Raw genomic sequence first — 16,856 nt, forward strand, 5'->3', positions numbered from 1 at the left:
TGTTCAGTAACAGGAGTCTCCATGTCTCTCCAGCTCTACAGAAAATGAATTTTTAGGTCAAGATACCAATTTTATCCAATCAGGATAGAGAACTCAGACAGGATACAGATTAAACAAGTGAAATTGGAAGTGATGACACAAAGAAATGAGCAGACACAATTGGAACTGGAACACTATACAAATTAAATAAATGGGCACTATCTCCTGATTGGCTGAAACTTTGTCACCTACCTGAAATAAACTGTATGTTCTGTTTATTAAAGAGCTGGAGAGACTGGGAGACTCCTGTTACTGAACAAACACACTATCAGAATATAGTGCTTTAGCCTTTTAACAAAACACTTTTTCAACCCAAAAATATCACTTACCCTACCTTTAAGAAAATGTAAAAATGCAATGTTGAAAATATTTTGATGAATCTAAATGGCGTTTTTTTTGTCAATATCTCATCTGCTTTTAGAAGCAATTGAAAATACAAATGATGTTGCGTAGCCTATGCTTTGTTGATGCCCCCTAGGGGCACTGTGCTTGAATATCTGTCAGTTTTCCAAGATGATCAAAAGCTCAAGACTTAATGCCACTTTTGTTAACCACTTGAACCCTCAGCATCCCTATTCTGGGGGGAACGTTCAGCAAAAATAGCCGATCTACAACCTCACAGCGCGTTGTGAGCTTGTAGATTTGCTATTTTTAGCGAATCGATTTGTGTAGAGTGAAAGAAGAGCATACCAAATGCGCTCTTTACAGGTCAGTTTTTATCAAGTATAGAGCGTTTAAGTGGTCCTGAATTTGCATCTTAACAAAAGCTTATTCATCCTAGTGTATGACGGAGGACAAATTAAAATCTCTGCGATACGATTATTGTGACAGTTGTGACAGGATACAGTATACGTATACAGTAAACATATTGCCTCAATTCACTGGCTCCCTGTACATTTCAGAATGATTTTTCAATGATATTTCAAGAAATAGCAGATCTACAAGCTCATGTGCCGAGCTTATAGATTTGCTCACTTTAATTAATGTTTGTTTGTCCTTCTTTCTTTCTTTCTTTCTTTCTTTCTTTCTTAGAGTGGAGACAGACTGTGCCGTTGAAAGGCTCAACCCGAGGATGCCCTTAGAGATGGAGATCTCTCTATCCATGGATTTGTTTGCATGGGGGATTCCTCCGCGCCAACGGCCCTGGTCTTCGGTGGTCTCCACCGTGGATTGATTGCTGATTGACGCAAAATTCCACGACAGTGTGTATGATGTGTCTTCATTGATGCAGAATTCCATGACTGTGTGTATGTGTCTTCGGTGGTCTCCGCCGTCGGCCTCCACCGAAGACCTCGGCCAGCCGGGGGTTTCCTCTGAAGACGACTCTAAGTAGGAACCTCTTTTCCTTTTCCTTTGCTGGATGCTGCAGCTGCTTCATGCTGCAGTTTGTTGGATGCTGCTTGTGGTGTTGGTGTTGGATGCTGATTGTGTCGTATGCGTGCTGATGTGGTTAAAGATGTTGCTCTGCTGCTTTTTTCCCAGGTATTTTATTTCAGGTTGTGGAATCAAACGCCAACGTTGAATCTACGACTATGTTGGTAGTGTAGTGTTGTGGTTGTTATTTGTGGCTGTTAGTTAGTGTGTGTGAGAGAGATAATTTGCATTCAATATGTTTTTAGACATAGGCCTCTGTAAATCCGGGCATGAACCTGGTAATTTGGGGGGGGGTGGCAGGCGGGCGTTCACACTAATCACATGACGCTGCTACATTTTAATCAATGACGAGCCACATTTTTCATTTAAAAGTTTAATTTCTTGCCCGAAGAAGATCAAGAACATGTCGATGTGTTCCAACATACCTGAAATGAGTCAACGAAAAGCACATTTTGAATGATTTCTTCAGTCTTCAGTGAGAAGATGATTGATTTGACAACGCTGGACATCACTTATCACGATGTCTGAATAGTTTTAGGCCAAAAACAAAACACAGAACAAACTAGAAAAAGTGCTTTCCGCCAGGTCAGGTAGGTTATTGTGGCCTCCTGGTGGCGCTAAATGTGAAAAGGGTGCCATTTCTTCTTAGGCCTTGCATGGCAATCGTACTCTGCATTAATGATTTGAGGCATTTTGTTCCAAAAATATGTTTTGCTAAATTAGACCTGCTGGTGGCACTATAACAGGTCAATGTTAAAAGGGTGGCATTTGTTCCTCAACATAGTGTGAATGTGCATGCAAAGTTTATCCTCAATCGGACTCTGTGTTCATGATTTGCGGCATTTTGTTCAAAACAAGCCACTACTGCAAACTTTGGATGTGAATCTCAGCCAATCAGGATGGAATCAGAAAAATCAAACAGATCCGTCTTGATCACATGACTTTAGAGATCATGTATACCGATTTGCGTGAAATTTGGATAAAATCGGAGTCATATAAAAAAAAGAGTTTTACATAAGTCGGCCTCCTGGTGGCGCTATAAAAGGAAAAATGCAGGCCAATGACCTTTAGGGAGTGCGCATACAAAGTTTTACACAGATCGGTGCGTTTATAGATAAAAACACGAATCGGCCTGTTTTAGCGCCACCATGAGGCTGATTTGAAAATTCAAATGGCATTTCTTCCTCGGCCTAGTGGGAATGTGCGTGCAAAATCTCATGGAAACTGCATGCTGTGTTCATGATTTGAGGCATTTTGTTCAAAACAGGACACTCCTGCAAACGCTGGAAGCCATTTTTAGCCAATCAGGATGGAATATGAAAAATCTGAAAGACACATTTCCGTTTAATGACAATAGATATACACAATAAGCGTTCTCAAAGTTAGTTTGTGCTCTTCAGTAATACCTGAGATGGCAAAATCCAAGTGCTTTGGTTGCAAAGTTAAACAAGTCTCCGCCAGGTCAGGTAGATTATTGTGGCCTCCTGGTGGCGCTATAATAGGCCAATGTGAAAAGGGTGGCATTTCTTCTTAGGCCTTGCACGACAATCAGACACTGCATTCATGATTTGAGGCATTTTGTTCCAAAAATGTGGTTTGCTAAATTAGACCTGCTGGTGGCGCTATAACAGGCCAATGTGAAAAGGGTGGCATTTCTTCCTGGGCCAAGTGGGAATGTCTGTGGAAAATTTCATGGAAATCGCACACTGTGTTCATGATTTGAGGCATTTTGTTCAAAATGAACCAATCCTGCAAACTTTGGAAGCCAATTTTAGCCAATCAGGATGGAATATGGAAAATCAGACAGATCCGTGTTGATCACATGACTATAGAGATAGTGTGTACCGATTTGCGTGTTTTTTGGACAAAATCTGTAGGAGTAATAGCAAAAAATGTGTTTTGCAAAAGTCTGCATCATGGTGGCGCTATGACAGGCTGATCTGAAAAATGTGGGGCAGAGGTTCTGCTGTGGCATCCAGGGAGTGTGTGTGAGCAGTTTCACACACACACACACACACACACACACACACACACACACACACACACACACACACACACACACACACACACACACACACACACACACACACACACACACACACACACACACACACACACATAGATTCAAAGACCACGCTCACTCACATTCACACTGATCCAGTATTCTGGTAATGGTCCACAGTTTAACGATAAATATAGGTCACCACCTTGTGGTGAATGTTTGGAAGCACATCTAATCCACCAGAAACTTGGTATTACAGTAGTGCTGTACATCCAAATATTTCTCAAATTTCCAACAGTCGATAAATATTTCAACATCAAAATGACATCCCCTTGAAAGAATGTGGAAGAAATGATGATACTGACATGATACTGGCCATAATACTAACCTAGCTCTGGTCCATAGCGTTAAAAGGAGTTCTCCTTACTCCTTATATAACGCTATGGACCAGAGCTAATACTGACCATGATACTACTGACGTGATACTGACGATGACACTACTGACATACTAACCGTGATACTACTGACCGTAATACTGACCAATAATAAATCAACCATAACTCCAACCCTAATTAACCCCTAAATCTAGCCCAATCTCAAATTCTACTGTATTTGTGGGGACTTTTGGCCCTCACAAGTATAGAAATACAACTACACACACACACACACACACACACACACACACACACACACACACACACACACACACACACACACACACACACACACACACACACACACACACACACACACACACACTTTTAATAAGCTTCCTCCTAGCAGGGTACTGTAAATGTGAACAGAACATTGGAAATGTATTCAGGTTATAATCCTTGCAGATCCAAGCTGAAATATTAAAAAGGCACAGATGTCATTTGCCATCCTGACATAAAAGCTGAAATCCCCAAAGCTCATTCTACATAGCTGGCTTTAGGGGGAGAAAAGCCTGCCTGGATAATAAATAATACATGTCCAATGTTGTTTGTATAGAGATCCATGAGACACTGACAGGTGGCTCTATTTCAGTGGTTCTCAACCTGTGGGTCGGGACCCCAGGGGGGTCCCAACATTATTTTGGGGGGTCCTCTAGCTTAATGTGCAACATTGTTTTCTCACTCAACAGTAAACAAACCAACATACAGGATAAGTGTATACAGGGTATCTGCACATTTCTAAAGTTACAATTTAATGCATTTTAAGACCTTTTAAAGACCTCTACAATGAAAATAATAATTAATATGAATATATATAATACTGCGTCAAAAGTAATCAACAAACTATGCTACCAAAAAGGGTTAAACATTGGCCAAATTGTCAAATATTAGAAGCAAAGATTTTTTAAATATCAGATCTACAACGCCTCGCGTTGTGAGCATGTAGGTCTGATATTTTCACAATTATTTGTCTGTGGAGTCAAACTAAATTGAATGCCTCAACTCCTACAATTCCAAGTGCTTGTCACGGTGGGGGGGTCCCCAGTTCAAATATGATTATTTTGGGGGTCGCGCCCTGAAAAGGTTGAGAACCGCACTGTGTTGTGCCTGAAACGTATTTCACAGGTTCTGGATTTGTTTCCATTCCCTACGGCCCAGTTTAAGATACGGTTCTCAGAACCTCACCAGTTGAACTCAGAAGTTGTACTTCCCAAAAAAGTGAAAATATAATACATTAAAAAATATATTTTCTTTAAAACCTTTAAAAAAAAGTTTTCATTGTGATACCTATAAATAGGAACTTAAAGTGTACTGTGTTTGTTCCACTGATCCAAGCCAGAACACAATCGATTGATAGAGCATTAAAATAAACAAACAAGGGCCGTGAGCACTTTCAATATGTTCAAGTGGACCCTTATCCAGAAAAAGTGTTATGTGACATGTTGCTTGACAAAAAAATATGTTTTCAACCATGACAAAAACTCAACAACACACGTCAACACTTTTGTTGTTGAAAATACACCATTCTCTGCATACTGTAGGCTTGGAAGGGGCAATCAAAGGCAAATTCCATAACAACTAAGGCTGAAACATAACATTAGATTTTATTAATTCAAGCAAACTGTTACAGTCAACAGTTACATAAGTTACATGGTATACAGTATTGATCTTTTCTTCTTCTTTTTTCTTTCTTTTTAAACCAGGGTTCCTTTATTCCACCCCCTCCCCATTTGTCCCCAAACATAGAAACAGCTAATCCATACAAGCGCAGGCAAGTAAGTAGTAACAGCACGATACATTCATCAACTCAACAATACGTTTTTTTTGTACGAACAATAAGGCAAGTAGAAGAAATAACAAACAAATGAAATATAAGGACGGCAGACATCTTCAATTAGGAGTCAAAGAAAGGCATAAACGAATCCTTCTTTCTTCTGAGGCCTCAAAAAAGGTGGCATTACACATGTAGACAAACCATGGCCTTTTAAATTCTTCAGGGTAACCGTAAACTGCTCTAGAACCCAACGAGGTAAGGCTTCTTCTCGCTAGCCAGACAGGAAAAAAAAGAGTCCAGGGTATCTGTGGGATAAGCTGCCTTCAGTAGAATGAAGTGATTTGTACCTGGAGTCGGCTGGACACTGCATTGATCCACAGGCCTTTCAGCACCACATTAATGTATTCAAACCACTGATCTAGAAAACTAGAGCCCGACCGAATTTGTGAGTCCGTTGCTGATCCTGATTTTGGAGGGTCCTGGACCACTGATTACCGATATTTCAACCGATATTTTTGTCAAAAATTGCAAAAAGTTTCAAATCAATTTGAAAAACTTCCGATTCAAAGTTTCTATTTTGAAAATGTAACTTATAACAAACAAATAAATAAAAATAAACACAAATAACCACTCAAGCCCTATTGAAAATAGCTAACCTTCTATCTTTGAAAATGTTTGAAAATGTTAACTTATAATGATTAGGACACATCAGCTGTATAATTTCCGACACCGATGTCGCCAAAAAAGTGAAATAATGGCCGATATATCGGCCAGGCTCTAATTCGAACTTCTATTTCCCATATCCTTTCTTTCCCACAGCATACTGTATATTTGCCAAAGAGACCGAAGACCGTGCTGGACATAGTGTATACTATCTATCTATCCCACAAGAGACTACTTGTTATGGCCATACGGACACGGGGAGAGGAAGGTAGCGCGAATATACGCAAACCAATGGCTCAATAAGGTTTATTTTGACATTACCCCTTAATGTCAAAATGAGCTTCGGTTGGTCTTTAGGGACCCACAGAAGGAAAACAACTTTTCCCTCAATCTCTTGGCATACATTTCCCTGGGGCATAGATTAGTGCAGGTGAATGGATGGTGCAGACACTTGACCACAAGACCACAAACTTTCCCTCTCTTCATTTTCACCACAGTCTTACAACAATCATCACGACATACAGTATCATCACAATCGTTAGTTCTGAAGTGGTGAAAATAAGTCCTGTAGACAAAAAAACTAAACAAAATGAAAAACTAAAAACTAAAAACAAAGACGACCCAGCAGAATCAACATACAGCCGATGTGCATAACCAGTCTTGAAGTGGTTGTTATTGGCAACTACTGGCCCTTTAAAACTGCATATTCAGTAGGAGGGGGAAAAAAAGGTAAAGGAAAGACACAAAAATAAAACAGCATCCATTCAATACCACTTTCACCCACAAGGTGGCAAAATTGTACAGGGGAACTTAAGATAGATGCAACGTGCCACTTATTCTTTTTTTCTTTTTTACATTGACACACAACATTGCTGAGAAGAGAAGTGGTTCTTCATGTCTTTTTTTTGTTGATGTTGTTAAAAGTAAAGAAAAAAAAACGTGGGTTATATTCATGTTTAACAACTGCACACGGGAGATTTTATAATAAAAAACAAAAGCTGGTAGAAAGAACTCAAGGTTTGTGTGTGGTGATGTAAAAAGATGAATGAATACAAAAAATAAACAGCGAGACGGACAAGTCGACGCAGAGACTTCCCTCCAACACTGGGACCACAGAAGAACACCAAGTGGGGTAGAGAGAGAGAGAGAAAGAGAGCGAGAGATGGAGGAAAATGATGATGATGCGCAGGAGGAGGCCTTCGTCTCCTTCATTAGTTCTCAACGTCACTTCCGGGAACCGCCAGCAGTTCAAATGGACACTGAGGGGTCCATTTGGTTCACTCTCTGAGTTAAACAGGCACTGAGGATTTTACAGTGTAGACTGAGGGTCCCACTTCAGTTCAGTGATTCTCACACATTTTTATTTCAAGAACCCCCCCAGTTGGATATGCATTATGAGACGGACCTCCATTTGATAATAATGATACAATTGAAAGCAAAATCTCTGGGAACCCCTATCTACATTGTAAAATTCAGTATCAATTTAACTCTGAGAGTGTACAAATGGAACCGGGTCCATTTGGTTCCATTTGTGGAACGAGAGAATTTGTACAAGAAAGAACGAGAGAATTAATGCACGAGAATTTGTGAACGAGAGAATTTGTACACTCTCAGAGTTACAGGCCCGCGAGGGTCCAATTTGGACCCCTGGTGGTCCCCGAAACCCACGTTGAGAAACAGTAGTGTGAGAGGCTCTTGTGGGAGGTGAGTGGGAGTGCACTTGGGGGGCTTTCCCAACGCGTCTCGCCTCTGCAACCCCCCCACACACACACACAATCCCTCCCCTCTCTCTCTCTCTCTCTCTCTCTCCTCTGTCCTCATCACTCCATCCAGTCTCCCTCGTCGAACTCGGACTCGTCCTCGGAGTCGGAGTACTCGACGGCGATGCGTCGCGACAGGATGGTGGCAACGTCGTTGCCCACGCGCTCGTGCTTGGCTTCCTGTTCCCGCTGCTCCTCCACCTTCCGCAGTTGGATGCCTGGCGGGGACAACACACACACACAAGCATTTTTATAACTATACTTGTGAGGACATCAACATTTTAGGACAGTGATTTTATTAATGCAATTTTTAAAACTCTAAAACCAAAAATAGCACATCTACAAGCTCACAACGTGAGCCAAACCCTAATTGGCTCACCGTGAGCCAATTTCTCAAATTCTACTGTACTTGGGGGGACATTTGACCCTCCCAAGTATAGTAATACACATACACACACACGTACACACACACACACACACACACACACACACACACACACACACACACACACACACACACACACACACACACACACACACACACACACACACACACACACACACACACACACACACACAGGGCAAGGGGGAGGGGCAGAGGAGAGGAGAGGAAATAAAAATGGAACGAGAGGGAGCGAGGAGGGGTTGGGGGAGTAGGAAGGGGGAGGGGGTGTAGACTGTGTGTGTGTGTGTGTGTGTGTTGGGGGCATGGTTATAAAAGATCAGGGAGACGCAAGGTTTTAGAGACGGAAAGAGATGTGCCATTGGGAGAGAGGTAGAGTGATACAGTGAGTAGGAGGAGGAGAGAATAAAGAGAGAGAGAGAGAGTTCTGTTCTTTTGGCAAAAGCGACAAAAAACTGCATCACTGTCGGGTGGAAACCTTGTATGTCCAAAACCATTCCTTTTTTTTATTATTTACTATTATTTGTAATTGAATAAGTGAAAATAACCAATCTACAAGCTCACAACACGTCACATCGTGACCTGTTGCGAGCTTGTAGATCAGTAATTATTTACTACTTTTGTGCATTCATTTTCGAAAAAACATAAAAAGTTGAAACATGGAGATAGGAGGTTTCTGCCTGACAGCGACGATAAAAAAAAAGGGAAAAAAATGCTGAGCAAATTCCAGCACTGTTCCATGTGCTGCAGTGCAATTTCTGTGCTGGTCTCTATGTTTATGTGGTGCTTTGTCATTTAAAATGCTGATTCAACCCGTCCAACTGTTGTTTTGGATAACTCAAAGCTATCATCAAAATGCCACATCTACATGCTGCCCCAGCTTAACTATGTACTTTCTCCTCTAAAACTGTTTTATTTACAAACTTCTTGACATGGAAAAACAACAACATTTTTAGTCATGGTTCGACTTCGTCGTCCATACATTTTCCACAGCTGGAAAACACAGTGGAAGTTAACCTTGGACTCGCTCATAAAATAATACATAACAGCTTCTCTTGCTCTATCTGTCTGCCTGAAAAAAACAATCAATCCATTTTTAGAACAGTTCAGACAAACTATACGTCTTATATATGCTGATAACACTGGCAGCATGGCACTGTACAACGCCCCAGGTTGTTGCAGAGATACATGTCACTACATTTAACCAGTGGTGGAAAAAGTATTCACATATTTTGCCTAAGTAAAAGTATCAATACTGCATTGTAGAAATACTCCGGAATTAAAAATGTACTTAAGTAAAAGTACAAAAGCATTAGTATCAAAATGTACTTAAAGTACCAAAAGTAGAAAGTACTCTAGCTTGCAGATTTGCTATTGGCCGAAATATCAAATGGCCGAAATGGTTAATGTGTGTTTTGTAATAATAATCAAAATCTACAAAGTAACTAGTAACTAAAGTTTTCAAATAATTGTAGTGGAGTAAAAGTATAATATTAAAATATCTACAATCCCAAAATCAACACTGCCACCCACCTTTTCGGATGGCCTCCAGCAGCACGCTGCGCGCGTCGCTGATGGGCGGCAGCAGGGTGCCCGGGTGGTGCCTCTTGCTGTGTCCCGGCTCGTGGCCGTGGTGCGGCGACGCGGACGACATGGCCGCCGCCGAGGGGAAGGACGGGATCGGCGGAGGCCCCGACGGACAAGGGGAGGAGCTCCGCGCTCCGGGGAACGGCAAGGGGGGCGGCGGGGGCGGCGGCGGCAGGATGGAGCCGTCCAACTGGGAGGAGCCGGAGCCCGGATGCGGCGGGCCGCCTTTGTCCTGCTGGAGGCGGGCCGGGGAGGAGTGGAGGGGAGGGGCCACGGGGGGCGGGGCCGGGTGGAGGACGCCGGGGGCGATCTGGAGCGGGGCGGGGGGAGGCGGGATGGCCGGGGCGTGCTGCTGCTGCTGGACGGGCAGCGGGGGGATGGGGGGAGGGGGGGTGCCCCGCAGGCCCCCCGGCCCGCCGCCACCGGAGGGTAAGGGGGGAGGCGGAGGTGGGAGGGGTGGCGGCGGAGGTGGAGGGGTGTTGGAGTTGAGACCCCCCGTCCGGGCCGGAGACTGAGGCCTGCTGTCTGAGAAGCCTGAACTGGAGCTAGAAAGAGAGAGAGAGAGAGAACATTTGTCAAAAATAAGGGAAATCAACAAGCTTGTGGATCTGCCATTTTCGAAACAATCAGCTATTATCAAATAGCCGATGTACTGTATATAGGTTTAAAGTGGTTAAACTGAAGCAAGCCCAAATAAGCAACTACACTTTAGAAACAAGCCCCCCAAAAATATATATATTTACAAGCCACAACAAGCTTATACTAAGTAGACTTGGCAACACTCCTGGCCTCAGCTGGTAATTGTTTTGGATGGAGTGTCATCAGTGGCTGACCGTTCCTTCAGGCTGTTTTCAGGCTGTTTCCCCAGCGTTCTGAGGGCTGCGTGGGAGAATGTGCTCATGCACAGGCCATCGCTAAACACCAAGACGGACAAATTCACAATCCATTGTCTTTTCGCAGCGAGAAAAACTGTCCCAGGCGCGCCGCCAAGCAAACCCGCAGCAACCACCTCTATCAAGCCTATGAGGCACAGTGGTAAAATGATTTATGACTAATAAACAAAGTGTATTATAATAGATGTGTAGACATGATATGGGCGAGAGGACACAACAAAAGATTACAGCATGTCAATCGAATAATTGAGAAGTGAGTTTTTTAGATATCTTAATTAAATATTCTTCTACACATTAAACACTGTACAGCAGGGGTCTTCAACGTTTTCAGGCCAAGGATCCCCTAGCTGAGAGAGAGACGAAGCAGGGACCTCCACTACATATTGCATAAAATTGTGTTTTAGATTAAACTTTTTTTGTTTACTTGGTCTGCCCTTTTTTCCCTCTACACCTACGTATACCTCTTTGCCAAAAATAGCTCACAACGCGCTGCGAGGCGTTGTGAGCTTGTAGATCTGCTATTTTTGGCTAAAGTTCTCTTCAGAAAAGGGATGCTAGGGTTCAAGTGGTTAAGGTAAAAAAAATAATCATATCACACAAAGATTTGGCGGACCCCCTGTAGTAACTCTGAGGACCCCCTATTGAAGACCCCTGCTGTACAGTGTATATCAATGAATCGAATAACCACTTAAGCCCTATTATTTTATACTTTGTTCAAAAAGAACGTAAATAGGTATGTCTTGTATGTATATGTATCTTGTTTTTGTTTCTTTTTGTATTATTCATGATGCATATATGGACACTGGCATAATTGTACTGCTGTTATATTGCTGATATGATGAATACAAATAATTGATAACAAAAACAAAGAATGTAAATAGGACATCTCCAAGCTCACAACGTGTCGCATTGTGATGCATTGTGAGCTTACAGATCTACTATGTTCACTATTTTTGTCATTTTTGGAACAATGACATGCCCAAAATAGAGATATATTATTAATCAAATATTTATATATTTTCATAATCATTTAAATCAATTGGTTCCATTAACTGCTGCACCCCTATAAATCAATGACACATTTCACAGCCTGGCTGTCCCTACTGATCTCTCCATCCCTTCTGACCAACAAAGAGACACAAAATGACCTCTGATACCCTCGCTGGCCGTAACACTTTATTGATTCACCCCTCAGCTTCTCCCTCTCTCCCTCTCACCTCTCTACAAGACATCAATCCATTCACCCATCCATCCATTGCACCTTCTTCACCTTTCTTTTTTTTTTGTGTGTCTTTTTTTTTTTTGCACCCCGCTCCAACAGAGCAGAAAATCCTAGAACAGAGAGCGGAGCTGCAGCCCTTTGTGTGTCTTTGCAACAATACACTCTAACGTAATAGGAAGACCTCACCGTTGACCGACTGATCTACAAGCTTACAATGCGACAATGGCAAAATTAACTGACAGAATAATCTATAGTAGCCCTACAACAACCAACATCTGATGGGATTACACATTACTGTATGTATGTACTGTACAGTGTATGTGTGAGACTGTGTACTGTATATGCATAAGTCAGTTATGTCAGTTAGACTCCCGGTCAGAACAGAAAACAGAATGTGTTTGTTTAACATGATGGGAGTACCAGCTGGGCGAGATTAACTGCTGATTTACCATCACTGTTGAAATTACAGCTACGCTATGTCGTCCAATGTAAAAAACATAAAAACATGCCATGCTACGCTATGTCGTCCAATGTAAAAAACATTTTAAAAATGCCATGCTACGCTATGCCGTCCAATGTAAAAAACATAAAAACATGCCATGCTACGCTATGTCGTCCAATGTAAAAACCATTAAAAAAATGCCATGTTACACTATGATCGTCCAATGTAAAAACCACACTACAGGGTATAATGTGTGTGTGTGTGTGTGTGTGTGTGTGTGTGTGTGTGTGTGTGTGTGTGTGTGTGTGTGTGTGTGTGTGTGTGTGTGTGTGTGTGTGTGTGTGTGTGTGTGTGTGTGTGTGTGTGTGTGTGTGTGTGTGTGCGGGGGGAGGGGGCTGGGGTGTCCCACCTGATCATAGAGGGTGGTTTGATTTCTCCCAGGGAGTGCATGGGTGGTGGTGGCGGGGGGTCGTGCGGTCGGGAGTACATTCTGTCCCCGGTGCGGTTGAGCAGCTCGTTCATCTGGGTGTAGGGCAGCGCCGCCAGCGAGAAGGGCCCGTCCAAATGCTCCATGTACAGCGGCGCCCTGAGCCAACAAACCATTTCACTTATTTCATTAGTTTTTTCCTCTTTGTTTTGGTGGTCTTCCTCATGCTCCTTAATCACTTAAAACCCCATACGTTGTTGAGCGGAGTCCCTCAGGGCTCTATACTAGTTTATTTTCCGTTTTCTCTCTACATTAAATAAATATCCTCGCTGAAAATAGCCGATCAACAAGCTCTCAATGTTGTGAGCTGCTATTTTCTGCAAAGGTTTTCCCCAGAATACGGATGCTGGGGTGCCTTTAATTCATGTCTTTAATTCATGTTTGATTGAGAGTCTTCGCTGACCAAAGACAAACATGGTGAAAAACAGTGGTTCTCAAAGTGGGGACCCCTAGGGGTCACTGAGGGGGTTCCAGGGGGTGCCCCAGCAAAATGAGTTAATATACAATCAAAATCAGTTTAACAACTTTAACACTATTTTTTTAATACTTTGGCTATTCGAAAATAGCCGAGCTTTTAGATCTGCTATTTTTGAAAAATCTAGAAAGAAATTGAAATCATTTGTAACATTGAACCGGCTGGCATAAAATCTTTTCAGATAGGGGTCCGCGACCTAATACATATGAATCCAGGGCTCCTTGACGTGAAAATGTTTTGAGAACCACTGTTGAAACACACACACACCTGTTGTCGTGGTAGGTGGCGGAGCCGTTAGCCTCCTCGTGTTTGTCGTCGGGTTCGTCCTGGGCTAGCTCCGCCCCCAGCGCCAGTTTCTGCCACTCCTTCTTGCGGTCGTGGGGCGCTCGAGGTATCTTCTCTGGCTCCTGAGGACGCTCTATGGCCTTCAGCTTTAACAGGTCCAATTGGGAAGGTGATAGGATTGCAGCAGAGATGGTGTAGGATGTGATGGAGAAACAATTTGAAAAATAAATATAAATAGAGCGCGAGGGGGGCGGGCGAGGTAAGCAAACAAATAAAAGAACGAGCAGAGAATGTGTGGTGTTGGGAGGAAGAGAGCGAAAGACGTGAAGTGAGAGGGAGAGGAGAGAAAACAGTTCAGATTAGTGGCTGTATCCTCTACTATGACATAAATGTCAATAATAAAATAATCTGCCTATTGTTTGCCATTAAGGTCAGACAGGAGGGACACAGAAGGTTTAAGGTTTAGAGGCACACAGTGAAATCCAGAGTGTTCATTTATCTCTGATATATTAACTCAAAGTTCAGGATTTTTCTGTGTTGGAAAACAAGAAATGGCAGGCAAGAAACAGGTGTTTCACAACCATCCTGTAGTCAAGGGGTTCCCCAACCTTTTTAGCGCGAACTGTAAAAAAATACATTCACTTAAGCCCTAATTAAAAATGAATGAAAATTGCCAATCTACAAGCTCTCAACACCTTTTTTTAAGGTTTTGACATATCTGGGAAATCTGATTTAAGGGCAAGGCCCCACCGCACTTTTATTTTACCTCTGGGGCGGAATCTGCCAATGCTTTGTCAATGTAAATGTGTGGATTCGAGTGAACCTAACCCGACAAAGCATTGGCAGATTCCGCCCCATAGGTAAAATAAAAGTGCAGTTTGACCGTGCCCTAAGTAAGGGTTCAGATTTTCTTTTCTGGAAATCTTTTGAAAACATTTTTTGTTCTTGAAAACAAATAAACAAAAAAAGGATATTTACTTGCAACCCATCAAGAAGGGTGCGCAACCCAAAAAATGGGTCACGACCCTACGTTTGGGAAACACTACTGCACAAGGTTAACCGAGGATCTCCTCTTTCAGTATAATAGTCTTGATTTTGCACAGCATAGCTGTTGTCATAGTGACAACTTCCTCTTAAGTTTTTCTTTGTGTGCATTTTAGACGAGGCTGTATGGAATATTTACAGCGCAAGGCCTTTGAAGAGAGAAATCAACACTGCTGTTGAAAGAGCATAATATCTAGCTACACAGGAAAGTCTCTCCCCCAACACACACACATAACTCTGGGAACAGGGAAGACTGCTAGACCATGTACAATACCAAATGAAATACTGTAGTCACAATACTACATACTTTAGTCAACCATGCTCTTCTGTAGAGGGCCACCCACACACCAAGAATGACTATCATGATAACAATAGACAATTTGTTGGGAAAATCATTTTAAACAAACAAGTACAAGCACGCACAGCCAAAGTTAAAAGGCTCGGTGCTGAGCAGAGACAATATTAAAAGAGAACAGTGAGGTCCACCCACTGGATCCAGCTCCAACAGCGTTTTGGATTTTTGGATTACCACCAAGGTGGTAGTCCAGTCAGTGTGCGGACTCTGTTCTCTTTTAACCACTTGAACCCCAGCGTCCATATTCTGGGGAGGACATTAGCCTATGACTACAGGGGTTTAAGTCGTTTTTTTTTCTTTGTCGGGTGGAAACCTCATGTCCAAAACTGTTACTTTTCAGGATTCAAATTTTAAAAAATCGCAAAAGTAGCAGACCGACAAGCTCAAAATGAGCTTATAGATCTGCAACCTTAGATGCTTTTGTGTGACGCTGTAGTATGATCAAGTAGTGCGTTAATTTAAGAAAAAAATACAAAAAGTCAGAATATGAAGATAAGAAGTTTCTGCCCGACAACAACAATACAGTAGATGGTAGATGGAGTCCCCACCACAACATGGCAACAATGACATTAGGGAACAATATCATTGGGACACTGTGACAGCTGTTCAAAATCCACCCGAATGTAACAGGGCGTCACGTTCATCACATCACTCAGATTCAACATGTTTACATGACGCTGTCATCAGTGTGGAGTGTGTGGACGCTCACATCATTATTGCTACAGTTAACGTAACAGTTATCAGTCTTGGTGTGGATGAACCCTTTACTCAGCAGAACAATGCTGGGTTTTAGCCAGAATATATCAATAAAAAGCAAGTCTCTTGCACACCTACAAAAGGCGACAGGTGCGTAGGAGAAGACCAAACAGGGGCCCAACCGCACTAAAAAAAGACTAAAGTCACGCACACTGTCTTCAAATGCAAATAAAAAGTTTTAATGGGAAACAACGTTTCGGTCTGTTTAGACCTTCATCAGGCTATCTTTCTAAGGGTGAAGGGGTTTAAACAGACCGAAACGTTGGTTCCCATTAAAACTTTGTATTTGCATTTGAAGACCGTGTACGGGAGTTTCTTCTTTTTTAGACAGAATATATCACACATTAGTCTAGTTGTCAAACACATTCCCTGTCCCAGCCCCTAGCAAAAACATGAAACCTTGAATTCACACACATCAGAAATCATACACAGGTACAGTAATTGTTTTGCTTCTTTTTTTTTTTTTGGTAGATAAATCGCTAGAGTTTTCACATACCTGCCCTGGAAGGTCTAAGTACCTATAGACCTGATCATACATGCGTGGGTCCTGTAACTACAAGAACAAAAACAAGAAAACAAAAACAAAAAAAGCACAAGAGAAGCACCGGTGGGCACAAAATTAACAGGGCACAGTGTGGGCTTACAGCTCACAGCCAACAAGGACAAAACACAGGGTCGTGGATGTGTGTGTGTGTGTGTGTGTGTGTGTGTGTGTGTGTGTGTGTGTGTGTGTGTGTGTGTGTGTGTGTGTGTGTGTGTGTGTGTGTGTGTGTGTGTGTGCACTCATGTGTGTGTGAGGGACAATGGGGGAAAAAGTGCTGTTACACAGAAAAATGACAGCATGCACAGCTGGGGGGGACG

The 16,856-nt window shown here is 42.4% G+C and overlaps 1 protein-coding gene across 3 annotated transcripts in view; it reads right to left on the reverse strand.

Moving 5' to 3' along the window:
- Positions 1 to 5,439: 5,439 nt before the first annotated feature.
- wasf1 (WASP family member 1) overlaps positions 5,440 to 16,856 on the reverse strand; it is an 88,892-nt gene continuing 77,475 nt past the window's right edge. For 2 of the 3 annotated variants that reach the window (XM_084081806.1, XM_084081805.1), the window contains 5 exons: positions 16,492 to 16,548; positions 13,823 to 13,986; positions 13,003 to 13,179; positions 9,983 to 10,581; positions 5,440 to 8,264 (listed from right to left, as the gene is read on the reverse strand). In XM_084081806.1, the coding sequence (XP_083937932.1) occupies positions 8,107 to 8,264; positions 9,983 to 10,581; positions 13,003 to 13,179; positions 13,823 to 13,986; positions 16,492 to 16,548 (1,155 nt within the window). In that variant the 3' untranslated portion in view covers positions 5,440 to 8,106. The remainder of the gene's footprint in view (positions 8,265 to 9,982; positions 10,582 to 13,002; positions 13,180 to 13,822; positions 13,987 to 16,491; positions 16,549 to 16,856) is intronic. The other variant, XM_084081807.1, reaches the window with a different exon arrangement.

This window comes from Gymnoscopelus microlampas (genome assembly GCF_963454915.1).
Source record: "Gymnoscopelus microlampas genome assembly, chromosome: 16".
Lineage (NCBI taxonomy): Eukaryota > Metazoa > Chordata > Actinopteri > Myctophiformes > Myctophidae > Gymnoscopelus > Gymnoscopelus microlampas.